Source organism: Pan paniscus, chromosome 19 (assembly GCF_029289425.2).
Source record: "Pan paniscus chromosome 19, NHGRI_mPanPan1-v2.0_pri, whole genome shotgun sequence".
NCBI classification, from domain to species: Eukaryota; Metazoa; Chordata; class Mammalia; order Primates; family Hominidae; genus Pan; species Pan paniscus.
In genome coordinates, this window is record NC_073268.2 from 55,044,259 (window position 1) to 55,063,383 (window position 19,125).

Genomic DNA, 19,125 nt, shown 5'->3' on the forward strand with positions numbered 1-19,125 from the left:
GTAAAGTATGGGTATGGGATTCAGTTTGAACATTTAGAGAAGGTGACTTTCTAAGCTGTATATAGCTCACCCTAGAGGTGAATGGTACTAGTTTTCAGCCTCTACTTGGGAGATGTGTGTTTCTTCTTTGCTGACTCTGCTACTATATAGTTTTATGACCTTTAAGTCAGTCAGTTGCTCAATTTCTTTTCCTTATTTTCATCTGGAAAAGAGCGTGATGGTGTTTTGAATTAAGACATAATAAGAAAAACATATAAAACCCTTTGATATGTAGCAATAAAATGAAAGAAGATGTATTATAAGCACAGAACTTGGCCATTATGAGTAGCAACAAAGGAAGCCTAGCGTCAGGTCCTAGGGTTTGTTTTTATTTGAAGGAGCTGTATGTGGCATTTTAATAAGAGTTCCAAATGAAAGGGTAGTTTCAGGCTGAGTCTAGCTTTGAGACTATAATGATAATGGGACTGTAAAGTTATACTAAAGTGGGTTTAGGCAGAAGGCACATGAAAAGTACATTTATTTATAACCGCATTTTGAGTGAAGGGATAGAACCTAAAAGGAAAGACTAAAATATTGAACATGGTATTTATCAAGTAAAGGGTGTGCTCACGCACATGCGTGCATGTGTGCTGTGTGTGTTTATGATGAATAAGAACTCTTTTATTCCATCACCATTTGTTTAAACATGAAGTTTAAAGAAATGCTTTATTTCCTGAATTTTCTTTTTCCAAAAAGTAATTCTTGCTTGGGGTAAAAATTACAAGCAGTATAGATATACAACTTAGTAAAACATCTCAATATTCTGCTGATAGTTTTGTTTCTGTTCTTTCAGGTGTTTTCTGTGCATACACTAGATTTTTTTTTTCCAGAAATTAGCTCATACTGACTATCATAAGCCCATCCTGCTGCTGCTTGAGTTTGTTTTCACGTAACACACAGCTTTTTATGTCCATCTGTGGACATCCATATCACTCTTTTTGATGGTTGAATTCCTTGTATGTACCCTCATGTAACCAGTATCCTATTGAGAGACATATGGATTATTTCTTGTTTTTTGCTATTATAAACAATGCTGCAGTAAATACCATTTTGTGTGTATATCTGCTGTCTCATGTACTTTGGATTGATATCTAGGAGTGGAATTACTGAAACAAAAGTTGTGGATATTTATGTTTTGCCAGTTGTTCTAAAGAGTTGGTTAATTTGCAGGGCTGAGGATTCCTCATCTCAGATGACATAAGGTTCTTGTTATACTCTCTAAGTGCCCTGAGTTTCTCTCTCACATATGGTGGCTGTAATCAGTGGGCATTACAGGTGCCTTTGAGATGGTGTGACCCTTCCAGGGACATCTGTATCCCACAGAATGTCTAAGTTGGTACATCCTAGCTCTCAGCACATTCCTCCTACTGAGCCCAGACTTGGCAGGGTTGGCCAGGTGTGTGCTCATAGTTTGTGGTTTGAGACTGTGGCAGTTTTTCCTGCTTTATCTGAGATGATGCTTTTCTACCCTGTTTATCAGTAGTGTTTTTTGGACTGGGGGGGGGGGTCACAGGTGAGGTGATGCAAAATAACTCCTACTCTTATTTTCAACTGGAAACTAATTTATATCTTATTTTGTTGTATCTGGCTTTTCCTCCCCTCCGTTAATTGGAAGATATGCTTATCTTTCTCAGTTTTTCGACTTGAGAAAGAAATCTTTTGGTTATACCTTTCTAAAAAAAAAAACCATTAGCATAGTAATATTACTTCACACTTCCTGTACCTTAATCTCCAGTTTTTGTGATGCTTTGAGAATTCTTTTTTAAAAATTTAAGTTTTAATTTTTTTAGAGACAGTTTCTTGCCGTGTTGCCTAGGCTGAGTCTTGAACTCTGGTCTCAAGTGATCCTCCCACCTCAGCCTCCTGAGTAGCTGGGATTGCAGATTTGAGCCACAGTGCCTGGCAGAGTTTCTGTTATTATTATCAAATTAATATTATTTTTACATTGTTAATTTTTTCTTTCTCGGCTTCTTAAAATTATATTTAATTTTCTATCCATAGTTAACCCAGACCATGAGATTTAATTCTATTTAGATTTAATTCTGTGCCTAACTGGAACTGGTACTACTGCTAGTTCATTCATTGATAACATTGAATACTCTGAACTATGCCCTGTTCTATGTCCTAGGGATAAAGAAATGAATAAATAGACAGAAATCCCTGCCCCTCTGGAGTTTACGTACTAGAGGGGGTGGCAAACAATGTAATAAATGAGTAAGTCTTACAATACGTTAGAAGAGAACAAGTGCTAAATTGTAAGAATAAAAGTGGAATAGGGTGAGTGAGGTCCGTGGGGTCAAGGGGAGTACGTAGAATTTAAATAGGGTAGTCAGGGAGGGCCCCATTGAGATGCTGACATTTGAGCAATGACCTAGAGTAGGTAAGGGAGTTAACTCACTGCAGGTGGAGGAGGCGGCCAGAGCCAAGACTCAAGGAGTCGCCTTCCTGATGTATAGGAGGGGCAGTGAGGAGGCCAGGGCTGCTAGGGTATGCAGGAGACACGTCACAAGGACCCAGAGGGCACGTGGGGTGGGGGTTGGGAAGGGCTTTGTAGACCAGTGCGTGCTGGAGGGCTCTGACTTGGGTGTTGATGTGGTCACTCTGCTATGCTGAGAGCAGACTCCAGGGGACAAGACTGGGAGGAGGGAAAGGTGCTGACTATTGCAGGAAAGCCAGGCGAGAGATGTTGGTAGATGGGACCAGGCTGATTTGAAGCTATGAAGTTCCCATTAATGAGCACATTAAGTACATTTAACTTTCAGTGGGCTGGATTAGGACTACATTTTTCTTGAGGATTCTTGAGTGTGAGAATGCTTGTGTTCTTTCATGTTGTAAATGCTTGTGTTCTTTCATGTCTTTCATGGGTTTTGCAGCCTTTAAATAATGTGTGACATTCTAACTTGGTAAAGATGTGTTGGGTCACTTCTCTCCCTTCTGGCTCAGTAGGCAGCATTCTTTTGTCTTCAGACTCCAGTGTTCTGGAGAAGACTGCAGATGGTCTGCCTTTTTCCGCATTATGGGCCACCCACTTCTTTCTCTGTGTTGGTAGAATCACCAGCCTTGCTAGATGTGTCTTGTGCTGGTTGGACTCTACTGATTTTTCTCGGCATATGCTAAACCCTTTCAAGCTATAGATTCAGTTACTCAATTTCAGGAAAGTTTTCCGGTATTATATCTTAAATTTTCTTTTTCTGTGCCATTTGTTTTGTTCTGTTCAAAATTAGCAGTTGTGTGTCTGTTGGATCTTTATCTCTCGTATCTAACTTTTTTTTTTGAGATGGAGCCTCACTCTGTCACCCAGGCTGGAGTGCAGTGGCGTGATCTCGGCTCACTGCAAGCTCCGTCTCCCAGGTTCACGCCATTCTCCTGCCTCAGTCTCCCGAGTAGTTGGGACTACAGGTGCCCGCCACCATGCCTGGCTAATTTTTTGTATTTTTAGTAGAGATGGGGTTTCACCGTGTTAGCCAGGATGGTCTCGATCTCCTGACCCTGTGGTCCCCCCGCCTCAGCCTCTAACATCTTTTTAATCACTTTTATGGATTTCCTATATTCCATTTCCCCAAATGAATCTCCGCTTTCACTGACTTCTTCAGCAATTCCACTTCACTTCTTACCCTTCTTCACATAATGTTCATCAGATAATGGTGTTAGTGCTTTTCTCCATTGGTGTCCTTGACTCATCCGTTACCTTCCTTCAGTAAGGAGCAGGGCCCTCAGGGAAGGATATTCCTTGCTTTAACCTCTCACTAAGCTGAGATAAATTTGAATACGGCTCAAGATCTAGAGAAGTGAGTCTTTTTTTTTTTTTTTGAGACAGAGTCTTGCTCTGTCACCCAGGCTGGAGTGCAGTGGTGTGATCTCGGCTCACTGCAAGCTCCGCTTCCTGGGTTCATGCCATTCTCCTGCCTCAGCTTCCCAAGTAGCTGGGACTACAGGCACCTGCCACCACGCCCGGCTAATTTTTTGTATTTTTAGTAGAGACTGGGTTTCACTGTGTTAGCCAGGATGGTCTCAATCTCCTGACCTCGTGATCTGTCCGCCTTGGCCTCCCAAAGTGCTGAGATTACAGGCGTGAGCCACTGCGCCCAGCCGAGAAGTGAGTCTTGATTCTTGTCATCTTCCCTCGATTTTGTTCAGCAAATTCCTGTCTCAGAAATAGCCCTTGTGTTTGTTGCTCAGGGTTGAGGCCATTCTCTACTTTCATTATAGGTTGAATTTCCTTCTGTGTTTTGATTTTAACAGAAGGGGAGAGTAGATATTTTTTCTTTTGTAAGAATTCCCAGGGCCGGGCGTGGTGGCTCACGCCTGTAATCCCAGCACTTTGGAGCCTGAGGTGGGTGGATTCCTTGAGCCCAGGAGTTTGACATTAGCCTGGGCAACATAGTGAGACCCTGTATATACAAAAATACAACAATTAGCATGATGGCACGTGCCTGTAGTCCCAGCTACTCAGGAGGCTGAGGTGGGAGAATTGCTTGAACCCAGGATGTCGAGGCTGCAGTCAGCTGAGATCATACCATGGCATTCCAGCCTGGGTGACAGAGTGAGACCCTGTCTCAGAAAAGAAAAAAAAAAAATTCCCAGACATACCGCTTAAAAATTGTCTTTTGTGAAAAATAATATATTACAGTATATAAAATTCAACATGTTTAACAGGGGGAAGGAGGGAAAAGAAGATTATCTTCTGCCCCTGTCCCTTAGCTCCCAGTTCCCAGCCCCAGGAAGCACAACCATATAGAACACATTCCTAGAGTGGAATTGCTTTGTCAAAGGATATATGCATTTGTACATTTGATAGACGCTGCCAAATTGCTTTCCATAGAAGCCATCCGTATATATATGCTATCAGCAAAAAATGAGAGTGCCAGTCTCCTCACATTCTCACCAACATGATGACGTTCGGAGCTTTTCAAATTTTTGCCATTCTAATAGGTAAAATAGATTTGAAAGTTTTATTTTGCATTTCCTGTTAATACAGGTGGTTGAGGAGCCAGGTGCGGTGGGGCACACCTGTAGTCCTGGTACTATCATTTGAGCCCAGGAGTTTGAGCCTAACCTGGGCAACATCGTGAGACCCTGTCTCTCAAAAAATAAATAAGTAAAAGTCAGTCTGAGCATCTTATGTGCCGAAGAGCCATTTGTATTCTCTGTGAACTACCTGTTCATTACCTGTCACATTTTTATTTTGGGTTAGTGGTGGTTTTTTTGTTGGGTTTATATAGGTACTCTTTATGTGTAGGAAAATTAACTCTGTCTGGATATGAGTCAAGTTTTGTTTTCCCAGTTCATTCAGCTATGATTATTTAGCTGTGTTTGTGCTATGTTTTAGGCATGTAGAAAGATTTGGTTTGTATGTAGGTGATTTTCTCTTTTATAACTTCAGGGTTTTTATATTATAGGCATTCCCCATCCTAAGAGTCCGAGGATTCTACGGTGTTTTCTTCTGCTAATTATACTATTTTCATTTTTTTCTTTTCTTTTTTTATTTTTATTTATTTATTTATTTTTTTGAGTTGAAGTTTTGCTCTTGTTGCCCAGGCTGGAGTGCAATATCTCAGCTCACCGCAACCTGTGCCTCCCAGATTAAAGCTATTCTCCTGCCTCAGCCTCCCAAGTAGCTGGGATTACAGGCATGTGCCACCATGCCTGGCTAATTTTGTATTTTTAGTAGAGATGGGGTTTCTCCATGTTGCTCAGGCTGGTCTCGAACTCCCGATCTCAGGTGATCTGCCCACCTTGGCCTCCCAAAGTGCTGGGATTACAGGTGTGAGCCACCGCCCCTGGCCAATTTTTTTCTTTTAAATATTTGGTGCTCCTCACCAACATGGCGCATGTATACCTATGTAATAAACCTGCATGTTGTGCACACGTACCCTAGAACTTAAAAGTATAATTAAAATAAATAAATATTTGGTGCTCCTTCAGTTACTCCTGGTGTTAGGAGTAAGGTAGGGTGCCCAACTGTGTTTTTCCAGATGCCTATCCTGCTGTCTGAACACCATTTGTTGGTTCCTTTGGAATACTAGCTTTATCGTATATTAAATTCCTGTATATGTTTGAACCTAATTCTTGGTCTAGTCCATGTCTGTTTGTCTATTCATGTACCAATATCAAACCTTTTAAAATTTAGGCTTAAAATATTTTTTAAAATGCAAATTCAATAAAATCATTTTGGAGAGAAGTCTTACTGGAATATTTCAGTAGTTCCTTCTTGTAGATCATTCTTCTGAGCACAATCTGCTATTCATTGTTAGGGCATGTGTTTAGTTACCTACTTTGAATTGATTTTGCTGAAAGAAGTAAGGATTCTTGGGTGGTCTTTCTATATTCTCCTACCCTGGCTCCTTGGTAATGTGGAAAATGAATTTTCAGGTAAAATTGTCAGAGGACAGTAGGATGGTTTTTGTTCTGGAGTATATTAACATGAACTGGCCCCACTTAGGCTCACATTTGATAACTTCATCTTAGTAAGCATCCTCCTTTGGTTAAATAAACTGGCTGTGGATATTCTCCAGGGAAAAAGTTACTACTAATTCTTAGAAAACTAATGCATACATGAGCTGGTAAAGAGGAACTTCTTAAAGCACAATTTTAGAGTTATAGAAGCATATATTTGTTGTTATGATCTTGCAAGTTTGCTAACTGCTTTATTGAAAATAGCGTGCATGGAAAAACATAGCATAGTAGGTCCCAAATAAGCACTTGGTTCTTTCTTTCTTTTTTTTTTTTTTCCTTCAGACAGAGTCTTGCTTTGTTACTCAGGCTGGAGTGCAGTGGTGCAATCTTGGCCCACTGCAACCTCTGCCTCCTGGGTTCAAGCAATTCTCCTGCCTCAGCCTCCTGAGTAGCTGGGGTTACAGGGACCTGCCACCATGCCTGGATAATTTCTGTATTTTTAGTAGAGACAGGTTTCACCATGTTGGCCAGGCTGGTCTTGAACTCTTGACCTCAAGTGATCTGCCCGCCTCGGCCTCCCAGAGTGCTAGGATTATAGGTGTGAGCCACTGTGCCCAGCTAGCACTTGGTTATTTCTTTAAAAAATCATATTTAAATTCTGTCCTGAATTTGTTATATGCTTTCTTTTAAAATGTATGTTTAGGTAAACATCTGTTTTAGGGCTTTTTCTTCCTTTGAATTTTTTTCCTTTATTTGTTCATTCAGCAAATATTTATTAATTACTTGCTCTGTGCTAGACAGCGTTTTAGGTACTGATATTCAGTAGACAAGGATCTTGCTTTTATTGAGTTTATAATCTAGTGGGGGAGATCAGCAATAAATAAGAAGTTGTCAGGATGTGATTAGTTTTATGGAGAAAATCAAGTAGGGTGGGGTGAAAGTGACTCACTTTAGGGGCAGCATCCAGTAGCATTAGTTACCTTTTATTAGAAAGGCAGCATGGGAAAATAGAAGCATGGACTTCAGAGTTTGATACGCTCCTGTACAAATCTCAGATTTTCTACATGCAGGTTGTGTGGCCCTGAGCAAATTACCTAACCTCTCTGACCGCCATTTCCCCAACTGTCCAAAGGGGAGAAAAGAATACCTGACTCATAGTGGGTTTATTAAGGATTAAATGTGACAACTTCAACAAAAAAACCCTAGAAGAATGTTTGACCTGTAATAGTCACTTTATAAATAGCAGCTAAAATATTATCACTTCATCACTTTATTCATTAAAAGTTTTTAAGAAGTTTCTCCATTATTTCATTAGTTTTAATATCATGTGCCTAATAAGATGGTAGGTTTTAACAAAAGCACCCTTAAATAGCCATTTGTGCCAAATGTCACCATGGTAACTGCCAAAATGGGGGAACTGCTGGTATTACTGTATTCATTTCCATGAATTGTCATAGTTTAATGTTCATCTACAGTTGGTCATGTTTTGTTGAGGTCATAACAGAAAAGGAACTACATTTGTATTGAACATTGTATTAGAACAAATTTTAATACCTCTCAAAGGTCATACATCAAAGAATCTAGACCAAAAACCAGAGTTCTAGCTCAGAAACACCAGCACTACCACTGTTTTATCTGTCCCACATTGAGGAATATGACAGACTCTGGTTCAAAGATACCTTAACGCTTTATCCATACTACTAGAGGCCCAGGCTGAGATTCTCCTAGACCACAGGCTGGGAGCAGTGACATCTCCAAGATACCAAGTCTGTCAGGGTCACTGATGGAGATTTCCCTAGAGGAGGTTCTCAGGCCTAACTGAAGGCATCACTTCTTAGATACGTGGCCCAATCAAACACTATCCAAGGAAGGAGCATGGACTCTACAGAGGTTTGGGAACAGGGTAGCAGATATGCCAGAATGCTGAAACCTGGAACAGGCCAGGAAGACAAAACAGCAGTCTGCATATAGCAAAAAGAGAAGGTAGGAAGGTACAGGTAACAGCAAAATGGATTTGAGATGAGAATCTCAATGTGAGGTCACATCTATATTCCTAACACACACAGTTTGTTACCTATCCGTTTGCCCTAGAGACAGGGCCACACTAAATAGCACCCATTCTTTCTTATTTTTCTTATCCCTCAAACAAAGAAGGGTCCCTCTCTTGGCCCCAAGTCAGTGGGTAAGGGATTCTGCCAAGACCTTTGTCAACTATCCCCTATCATTTATGTTTTTTACTTCTCCCTGCCTACTGATTTATTCTCCCTCTACCTCAAAACATGCTTATATGCTTCCTTTCTTTAAAAAAGAATTCCACCGAAATTTCCTACTCTGACCTCTAACTCAATAGTTAAAGTTCCTTTCATGGCTCACTTTTCAGGGGGAATCTGACTCCACTTCTTTTACCTTTCAATTCCTCCTTAATTCTGTGATCTTCCTCTATTCTTGCTAAAGTCATGACCATCTACGGGTATGTTCATTGCCTGTTGGACATTTGAATGTCTCAGGCATTTCAAGTTCAGCATTAATTGAACCCACTATCCACTTCCACAGTGTGATGATTTTTAAATATATCCACAAATTCTTTGACACTTCTTATTTCAAGAGGTGGAGCTTAGTTCCCTTTCTAACTAATGGAATAAGGCAGAAGTGAGAGTGTTAGGAGTAGGAGTAGGAAGAACACTGTGGCTTCCTCCTTGCTCTCTCTCTCAGATCACTCGTGCTGAGAGAAGCCAACTGCCAGATGGGGAGGATGTTCCAGCAATGCTATAGAGAGGCTCACTTGGCAATGAATTGAGATCTCCTGCCAACAACCAGCACTGCCTTGTCAGGCAGGTGAGTGAACTCCTTGGAAGTGGACCCTCCGGCCCCAGTTGAGCCTTCAGATGATGCACCCCCAGCTGACATCTTGATTGCAACCTCTTGAGAAACTCTGAACCAGAACCAGCCAGCTAAGCCTATCTTAGATTCCTGGCCCACAGAAACTGAGAGATAAGCCTTTGTGTTTTAAGCTGCTAAATGGTTGTCAGTGATTTGCTACACATCAGTATATAACCAATACACATGGCAAACCTTCCGTATTCCCAGTCGTAGGGAAAGCAAGGAAACAACTCCTTCCTCTCCAAGATATAACTGGTGATCAGGTCCTGTTATTTTCATCTAGGTATCTCTTGATTCAGCCTGTTCTGATTTTCCTAGTCACTCTGTCAGTTTATTATTTATCATCTAGACTGTTTCAGTTGCCTCTTAACAAGTTTCTTGCCTCCAGCTTCACTCCCTTTTAATCTATTCCCCATACTGCCATAAAAAATCATTCTAAAATGTGAATTTGAGCATCTTTCTTCTTTGATTGAATTGTCCCCATTGACTAGAGTTAATCAAGCCCAGTCATCTTAAGCAATGCAGGCAAAGCTGTTTGAGGTTTCATCCCACCATGCTTTCCAGCTCCTGTCTCTCCTGCAGCAGGGTGTTCAGCCATCAAAAATAGCTGGTGGGTCCCAGAATCTCCCATGGCTTTTCTTCTTTCTGTGATTTGGTGTGTGCAGTTCTCTCTAGTTTTGGAAGGCTTTCACCAACTATTTGACGCTTTCTCTATTTTCTGAAAGTTAGGCATTCCTCCTTTCTTCTGCAGTCCCCAGTGGATACCTGTGTAATTGCTGTGATCACATCACTGTCATTGTTTGTCTCTCAATGTCTGTTTTTCAGTTAGACCAAGAATCCCACTAGATGAGGGTCGATGCTCTGTTCATCTCTTTTTTGTTGTTGTTCTTGCGTATCCGATCTTTTAAAGTGTTTGATATTCTTTTTCTTTTTTGCGGGGGGTGGTGTCTTGCTCTGTCATCTGGGCTGGAGTACAGTGGCGCAATCACGGCTCACTGCAGCCTTGACCTCCTGGGGTCAAGCAAGCCTCCCACCTCAGCCTCCCTAGGAGTGCACCTCCACAGCTGGCTAATTTTTGTATTTTCTGTAGAGACAGGGTTTCACCATGTTACCCAGATTAGTCTCGAACTCCTGGGCTTGATATTCTTTTTTTATTTTACTGTGGTAAGAACACTTAACCACATTTGTGGCTCTACTACATTTGTTAATCTACCCTCAACAAATTTTTAAGTGTATAATACATTATTGTTGACTCTAGGTACAGTGTTGTACAGCTGATCTTGAGAGCTTATTCATCTTACTTAACTGCAACGTTATGTTCGTTGATTAGTAACTCCCCATTTCCCGCCCTGCAGCTCCAGGTAACCTCCATTGTACTCTTTGATTCTATGAATTTGTCTATTTTTGGTATCTCATATAAGTGGAGTCGTGCAGTATTTGTCTTTCTATGACTGCCTTATTTCATTAGCAAAATGTCCTCAAGATTCATCCATGCTGTTGCATGTTATAGAATTTCCTTTCTTTTTAGAGGCTGAATAGTACTCCATGGTATGTATATACCACATATTGTCTACCCCTTCATCCACTGATGGGCATTTAGTTGTTTCCACATCTTGGTTTTACTCTTTGAGGAACCTGCATACTCTTTTCCACAGCAGCTGCTCCATTTTACATTCTCATAAACAGTGCACAAAAGTTCCAGTTTCTCTACATCCTCACCAATACTTGCTGTCTTTTGATTTTTTGGTAATAGTCATCCTGACAATGTGCATTCTGTTCATTTTAAGTCTCTAGCAACTAATGGGATATTTGAACAGGGTGTCTGAAACTTTTAGTCTAGCAGATAGGGAATTTCACATTAGCAGAGTCAGAATATAAAAATGTAACTTTATCTCTCTATACATGATCATAACTTCACTCTCTAGCCATTGTTTTTCGCTAAAGGCAGTGAAGAGTCTTTGGGGATGAGGGTTCTGGCGCCGTCACTGATACTTTCATTGGCCATGAAGGCTTTGCTGGTTGTTGGTGCCATCCATTCCTCTGTGTTCCCTTCTCTCTTTATGTTAGTCCACTGGGCCCCCTCCTTTCTGACTGTGAGAGTTCTCCAGGCTTGCAGGCTTGTGCTCAGCTGTTTCAGTGCCTCTCTGGGGCATGCACCCTGGGAAGTGCTATGTGGGTCTCAGACCCACCCTCCTGGTGCAGGGGCCTGCTTAGGGCTGAGCCTCTTTAGGAGGACTGCACTCTGGGAAGAACCAATGATGTGTCTGGGATTTCTGTTAGCTAGATCTCTCATAAATTCCAAGTCTTAGTTTGGGATGGAAAGAGGTAGAGGATCTGGACTTTTCAGAGACTTAGTAGCATCTTTAAAAGAAAAATACTTAGTTCTTCCAGTAGGAAAGCTGTGGGTTCCAAGAGATATCTGCTGTGCATTTATGGGCCTATTTTAGAGCAGAATACCAAAATATTCACCATAATTTAAAAAATAAATATTAAATAATTACAAAATTGGTACAGCCTGCCAGGAGCTCAGTGTGCAATGGTGACATCCAGCCTGTGAGGCCACCTGGTGCGGCTTGGGAGCCCGCAGAAGCCTGCACTGAAGCCCAGCAAACCCCTCATCCTAGCTAACTGCAGCAAGGACTGGCGTCCGGAGAAGGGCGAGGCCGCTTGTATCATGGAGTGTCAGCTTGCTGGAAGCCGAATGAATTCCGCAATGATATGTGCAGAAAAGAGATCCAGGGCTTTTTCGATTGTGCTTCAAGGGCTTAGGAAGCCTAAAAAATGAGATCAATACAGGAGACCCTGGGAGAGTCTGGGAGTTTACCTCCCAATAAATTGAGTAAGTTGTCACAGAGGTTTCCTAAGATACCTCACCTAAGCTTAAAATGGAAAAGCATTTTCAATGATTTCTGGACTATAGCTTCTGACAATTATGCAGAGGCATTTTATAGACGTTTGCATTGCTGTGACCTCTTTGAAGGATAAGATGAGGAAAAACACTTTTTCTAACCTTTGGAATCAATACTATGGGTAGAAGTTATGTTTTATCTTGAAATAAAATCCTCTGAAGAGAAAAAAATAAAAAATTAATTATACTTGTTTTATATTTATAGGAGAGATCACATTGTTTGTGATCTTCGATAGTATCTATAGCCCAGGACAAATTTCCAGAGCCCTTCCATTTCTTTTCTTATTCTGTTTCCATTGAAATAGAAAGCCGAAACCAGAATTAGAGGTCATCAGGAATGATGATGAGTGTTTTTGCTCTAACTGATCAATCTGGATATGCATTCAGATTAAATATGGATGTAGAGATTATAGTGAAATTTTTTTACTGAAGGCCACTTTCAGCATTCTTTCAGCTGCTGAGTTAACAAGCATATCAAACTAAAAAACAGAAAGGTTGGCTGGGTGCGGTGGCTCATGCCTGTAATCCCAGCACTTTGGGAGGCCGAGGCAGGTGGATCACGAGGTCAGGAGATCGAGACCATCCTGGCTAACACGGTGAAACCCCATCTCTACTAAAAATGCAAAAAAGTAGCCGGGCGTGGTGGCGGGCGCCTATAGTCCCAGCTACTCGGGAGGCTGAGGCAGGAGAATGGCGTGAACCCGGGAGGCAGAGCTTGCAGTGAGCCGAGATCACGCCACTGCACTCCAGCCTGGGCAACAGAGTGAGACTCCATCTCAAAACAAACAAACAGCAACAACAACAAAAAAAACAGGAAGGTTAAGTGTTTTTTGTTTGTTTTTGTTTTTGAGACAGGGTCTCTCTCTGTCACTCAGGCTGTGGTGCAGCATGACCACGGCTCACTGCAGCCTTGATCTCCTGGGCTCAAGCAATCCTCCTACTTCAACTTCCAGAGTAGCTGGGATTACAAGCATTTGCCACCATGCCTGGTTAATTAATTTTTTTTTTTTTTTTTTTTGGTAGAGACAGTTTTGCTATGTTGCTCAGGCTGGTCTTGAGCTCCTGGCCTCAAGTGATCCACCTGCCTTGGCCTCCCAAAGTGCTGAGATTACAGATGTGAGCCACCACACCCAGTCCAAGTGTTTCTATTTAGTTGATAATGGTGAGTAGATTCCTAATCCACTCTTTGATTGCATTTGATTCTGGAAAATGTTTCTTTATATCATTTTGCAGCATTTCAGTGTAGTTTTTAAATATGCCAATCATGTATCAAAAAATATATTTCTTTAATTTGTGAAGAAAACTGTCAACTCTCGGGGAAGTCAAACTCGTGGAGATTTAGCTGCCTACATTGCAGTTTGGTCATATCATCAAGATATCATAACAGCGTTAAAAAATCATGGTATTTTGATTAAGATTCAGGCTGTTCTAGATAATGATTACTGAAATATACTACTTGAGTGAATCACCTGAGATCACAGAAATGGTCTTTATCAGCCTTATCAAAGTCATGAAGAAACAGTTTTTTCCTCATTTTAAATATTCCTCATTTTAAATATCCTTGCGAGCACCTTTCTCCTTAGTATCACATGTATTTCAGTATGGAAAAGCAGACCCTGGGACTCACTGTCCATACTGCATGTTGAAAAGGCTGATTGTCCATGACTGTAGTGCGACTTAAAATGTTTATCCAGCTGGGTACAGTGGCTCATGCTTGTAATCCCAGCACTTTGGGAGGCCAAGGAGGGAGGATCACTTGAGTCCAGGAGTTTGAGGGAGGATCACTTGAGCCCAGGGTTTGAGACCAGTCTGGGCAACATGGTGAGACCCCCATCTCTATAAAAAATTTAAAAATTAGCTGGGCATGGTGGTGCGTGCCTGTAGTCCCAGCTACTCAGGAAGTTTAGGTGGGAGGATCGCTGGGGCCTGGGTGATTGAGGCTACGGTGAGCTGTGATCATGCCACCATACTCCAGCCTGGGCAACAAAGTGAGACCGTGTATTTAAAAAAAAGTTTATTCATTTTTTAGCATTGAATGAAGATTAGATTATTTAGATTAGCGGTCCCCAACCTTTTTGGCACCAGGGACTGGTTTTGTGGGAGAATTTTTCCGTGAACTGGGGTGGGGGGATTGTTTTGGAATGATTCAGCCACATTACATTTATTGTTCACTTTATTTCTTTTTTTTTTTTTTTGAGACAGAGTATCGCTCTGTCGCCCAGGCTGGAGTGCAGTGGCGTGATTTCGGCTTACCTCAAGCTCTGCCTCCCAGGTTCACGCCATTCTCCTGCCTCAGCCTCTCGAGTAGCTGGGACTACAGGTGCCCGCCACCACGCCTGGCTAATTTTTTTTTGAATTTTTAGTAGAGACGGGGTTTCACCGTTTTAGCCAGGATGGTCTCGATCTCCTGACCTCGTGATCCGCCTTCCTTGGCCTCCCGAAGTGCTGGGATTACAGGTGTGAGCCACCACGCCTGGCCTATTGTGCCTTTATTTCTATTATTATTACATTGTAATATAGAATGAAATAATGATACAACTCACTGTAATATAGAATCAATGGGAGCCCTGAGGTTGTTTTCCTGCAACTAGATGTTCCCATCTCAGGGTGATGGAAGACAGTGACAGATCTTCCGGCATTTAGAGTCTCATAAAGAGCAGAAAACCTACATCCCTTGCATGCTCAGTTCACAATAGGGTTCATGGTCCTATGAGAATCTAATGACACCACTGATCTGACGGGAGGTGAAGCTCAGGTGGTAATGCTCGCTTGCCTATTGCTCACCTCCTGCTGTGTGGCCCGGTTCCTAACAGGCTAGGAACTGGGGGTTGGGGACCCCTGATTTAGATCATCAACTCTGCTCTGAGGAAAACAGCAGTGTTGTAGACTGGCATGAAGTGCAACTTCTTCTACTCTATGTAGCAACCCCTTTTCTTTCTGGTCCTCCTTCACTTTAGATCCCTGAGACCCTTTTCCACATTGTACCTTGGTCGTTGTATATGAACATCAAACATGAAAGGTGCTAGTGAGATCCCATCTCTATAGAAAATTTAAAAAATTAGCTGGGCATGGTGGGCCTGTAGTCCCAGCTACTTGGGAGGCGAAGGCAGGAGGATCCCTTGAGCCCAGGAGTTTCAGGTTGCAGTGAACTCTGATCGTGCCACTGCACTCCAGCCTGTGTGACAGAGCAAGGGCCTGTCTCTAAAAACAAAACAAAACAAAGCAAAACAAACATGAGAAGTGCTGATTCATACTCTGCAAAGAGGTTTCATTCGGCAGCAAGTTGAAATTATCTACTGGTTTGCACATGAGCTAGCACTTCCTCTTCCACATGGCATGCCATTGATGTTCCTTGATGTTTAGTGTTATTTGATAGAGGAATTTGCTAACACCTTGTTCTCTTTTCTCTTTGATGAAAATGTTTATCATTAACTTTGGGGCTCTTCTAAAGAATGTTCCATTAGTATGTGTTTGGACCTTTTTTTTTTGGCCTCTGAAGAGTGCAGCTTTCAATGATGCCTCTATAGTTGTGGTCTTTTCCTTTTGGTAATGAAGTGCATCAGTTTTGCACTGAGAAATGTTATTTTGCCCTTGAGGAATAACTTGGTTGGTTTACTAAAGAGACCATCAAACTTTGAAAGTGACATGGAAAGCTTATGCGGTTTCTACAACCATTTCAGAAGCTTCATAAATGCTAAAGCATCTGGGCTGGGTGCAGTGGCTCATGTCTGTAATCCCAATGCTTTGGGAAGCTGAGGCAGGAGGTTTGTTTGAGGCCAGGAGTTCTAGACCAGCCTGGGTAACACAGTGAGACTCCGACTCTACAAAAAATAAAAAAATTTAAAAAGAAACCCACAAAAACAAAAAAACAAAGGACTCTGACTTTAGGAGCAAATGAATCCAGTGTCTGATAAATTCCAATTTTTTTATTATTCACCATTGTGCTTTCTATGTGTACTTCCCTTCTTTAACTGCCTGGGTGGTACATCTCTTGACATATAGGATATGTGTCTTTCTGGCTTGCAGTTTAGTTCCAGTCAATAGTGAGCCTCCTAATTGTTCAGAGTTGTATTTATGCCACTCACCATGTGACTTTTATACTTCATCAAATCATTTTGCTCTGTCAATCCTTCTGAACTGATGTGATGGTACAAAATAGAAAAAGATGGAAACTGCTAATTTTAACAGATATAAACATAAACACGTACATAAACACCAGTGCATACATATTATGAAAATATATTGTGTAAAAGCAGTAACTTGTAGGACTAAGATTAACTACTGTGTTAGTAGTGCAAGTATACATTTCAAACTTAATGATTATATAAAGAATGAAACAGGATATCAGTGACCATAATACTTTAACATTTCAAATTTGTGAAATATATGTGGACAAAATTGTTTCATTTATTCTTTGTTTCTTTTTGAGACAGAGTCTCACTCTGCCACCCAGGTTGGAGAGCAGTGGCGCGATCTCGGCTCACTGCAACCTCCACCTCCGAGGTTCAAGCAATTCTCCTGCCTCAGCCTCCTGAGTAGCTGAGATTACAGGTGCCCGCCACCACGCCCGGCTAATTTTTGTATTTTTAATAGAGACAGTGTTTCACCATGTTGGCCAGACTGGCCTGGAACTCCTGACCTCAAGTGACCCACTCACCTCGGCCTCCCAAAGTGCTGGGATTACAGGCATGAGCCACCACGCTTGGCCCATTTGTTTCTTTTGAAATAGGAATTCCCAGTGTAGCTTTTGTTGAACTTCCATGGGCCTCTACATGTCCTCCATCTGCAGGTTGTGTGTGCATTGGGCTGTAGCCATTTGGTGGCAAGGACCATGGTAGAGGCCAGTCTGAGAGTGCACCTGGTAGATCCTTAAAGATGCAACCTTTGGGAACCTTGAACCTTTGATTGCTATAAACAAGTAAATCCCCTAGTTGATCATCACTCAGGAATCTTGGCTAAGCAAGGCCTATGAGGAAATTGATTTCTTGACAGATACATTTGGAAGGTCTTTAAGTTATTCTCCTTACCAATCACATAAATTTTTTAATGTTTTCTATAACTTACTGACTTCAGTCCCATTTTTCTTTCATTTATTCAACAAATATGTATTAAGGGCTTGCTGTGTGCTAGGCACTCTGAAAGACAAGACAGCATTTTTGCCCTCTTGGAACTGATGCTTTGTATATATTATTTTCTCCTGTATCATATCCAGTTTATACTTTGCTACTTACTTTTCTATTTTTCCTTTTTCTTACCTATTATGTTTCAGATCCATAAACTATTTTGTCTATGTCTTTATTTCAAATTATTTTGTGGCCGGGCACGGTGGCTCACGTCTGTAATCCCAGCAGTTTGGGAGGCCGAGGCGGGTGGATCAGGAGATCAAGACCATCCTGGCTAGCACGGTGAAACCCCGTCTCTACTAAAAAAATACAAAAAATTAGCCGGGCATGGCGGTGGGCACCTGTAGTCCCAGCTACTCAGGAGGCTGAGGCAGGAGAATGGTGTGAACCCAGGAGGCGGAGCTTGCAGTGAGCCGAGATCACGCCACTGCACTCCAGCCTGGGTGACAGAGCGAGACTCTGTTGTCAAAAAAAAAAAAAAAAAATTTTGTTCTCCAGTCTAAACATACCGTAACAGTCGTAGCATTAACCTTTGTGCATTAAAACGCTTAACATTTCCATCCAAAAAATTTCAGGTATTTTTATTTTAAAATTAAACAGGGTCTCCCTCTTTCATCCAGGCTGAAGTGCAGTGGTGTGATCACGGCTCACCACAGCCTTGAACTCCTGTGCTCACGTGATCCTCCCACCTCAGCCTCCCAAGTAGTTGGGACTACAGGCATGTGCCACTGTGCCTGGCTAATTTTTAAAAATTTTTTGTAGAGATGGGGCCTTGCTATGATGCCCAGGCTAGTTTCAAACTCCTGAGCTCAAGTGATCCTCCTGCCTCAGCTTCCCAAAGTGCTTCCCCACTGGCATGAGCCACCATACCAGGTCAAAATTTCACGTATAACACAAGAAATACTTTTTTTTTTTTTTTTGAGATGTAGTCTCACTCTGTCACCCAGGCTGGAGTGCAGTGGTGGGATCTCGGCTCACTGCAACCTCCGCCACCTGGGTTCAAGTGAGTCTCCTGCCTCAGCCTCCCGAGTAGCAAGGATTACAGGTGTACGCTACCATCTCGGCTAATTTTTGTATTTTTAGTGGAGACAGGGTTTCGTCATGTTGGCCAGGCTGGTCTCGAACTCCTGACCTCAAGTGATCTGCCCACCTCAGCCTCCTAAAGTGCTGGAATTACAGGCATAAGCCACCGTGCCCAGCCAAGAAACGCATTCTTATAAAAAGCCAAATATATAGATATAGAGTAAATATGAAGTCACTCCTCATAATTCCCATCCCAACTGCCTCTCAAGAGCCATGAAAGAGACTATTTTCTATATTTTTGCTAATAGTCTTATCTCTTTTTAAAATGTTAGTCTGCAAGATGGGTTTAAAAATACCTCATTGCTTTAGCTCATATTGGTTGCTATTAGATGGGTTAAGCATCTTTTCTTATGTTTAGCAGTCATTTGTATTTTTGTGAATTGCCTTTTCATATCCTTTGCCTTTTTTCTGTTGGACTGTTTGTTTCTTCTTGAGTTAATTTTGGTATTCTATGTTTTCCTAGAAAATGATCTGCTTTGCCTAGTTTACAAATCCTTATATGTAATTATGTCCTCTTTCTTGTTCCTAATTTGGGTACCTTCCTTTTTTCTTTCTTGATTAGATTTGCCAGAGGTTCTATCTTGTTAGTCCTTTTAAAGCATCAGCTTTTCATTTTATTAATCTTCAAGGTCATTTAAAAAATGTTTTCTGTTTAATTAATTGCCGTTTTTATCTTTATTCATTCTTCATCCTGCT

At 41.6% G+C, this 19,125-nt stretch overlaps 1 protein-coding gene and 1 pseudogene across 7 annotated transcripts in view; both read left to right on the forward strand.

Moving 5' to 3' along the window:
* The window catches only part of SPECC1 (sperm antigen with calponin homology and coiled-coil domains 1), a 313,351-nt gene that overhangs the window by 34,979 nt on the left and 259,247 nt on the right, over nucleotides 1–19,125 (forward strand). For 4 of the 7 annotated variants that reach the window (XM_063599212.1, XM_057300237.2, XM_063599214.1 and 1 more), the window contains one exon: nucleotides 13,247–13,385. The exons of the other annotated variants lie outside the window; for them this stretch is intronic. In XM_063599212.1, coding sequence (XP_063455282.1) covers nucleotides 13,383–13,385 — 3 coding nt within the window. In that variant the 5' untranslated portion in view covers nucleotides 13,247–13,382. The remainder of the gene's footprint in view (nucleotides 1–13,246; nucleotides 13,386–19,125) is intronic. 7 annotated transcript variants of the gene reach the window in all.
* Nucleotides 11,852–12,300, forward strand: LOC103784201 (small ribosomal subunit protein mS37-like; annotated as a pseudogene).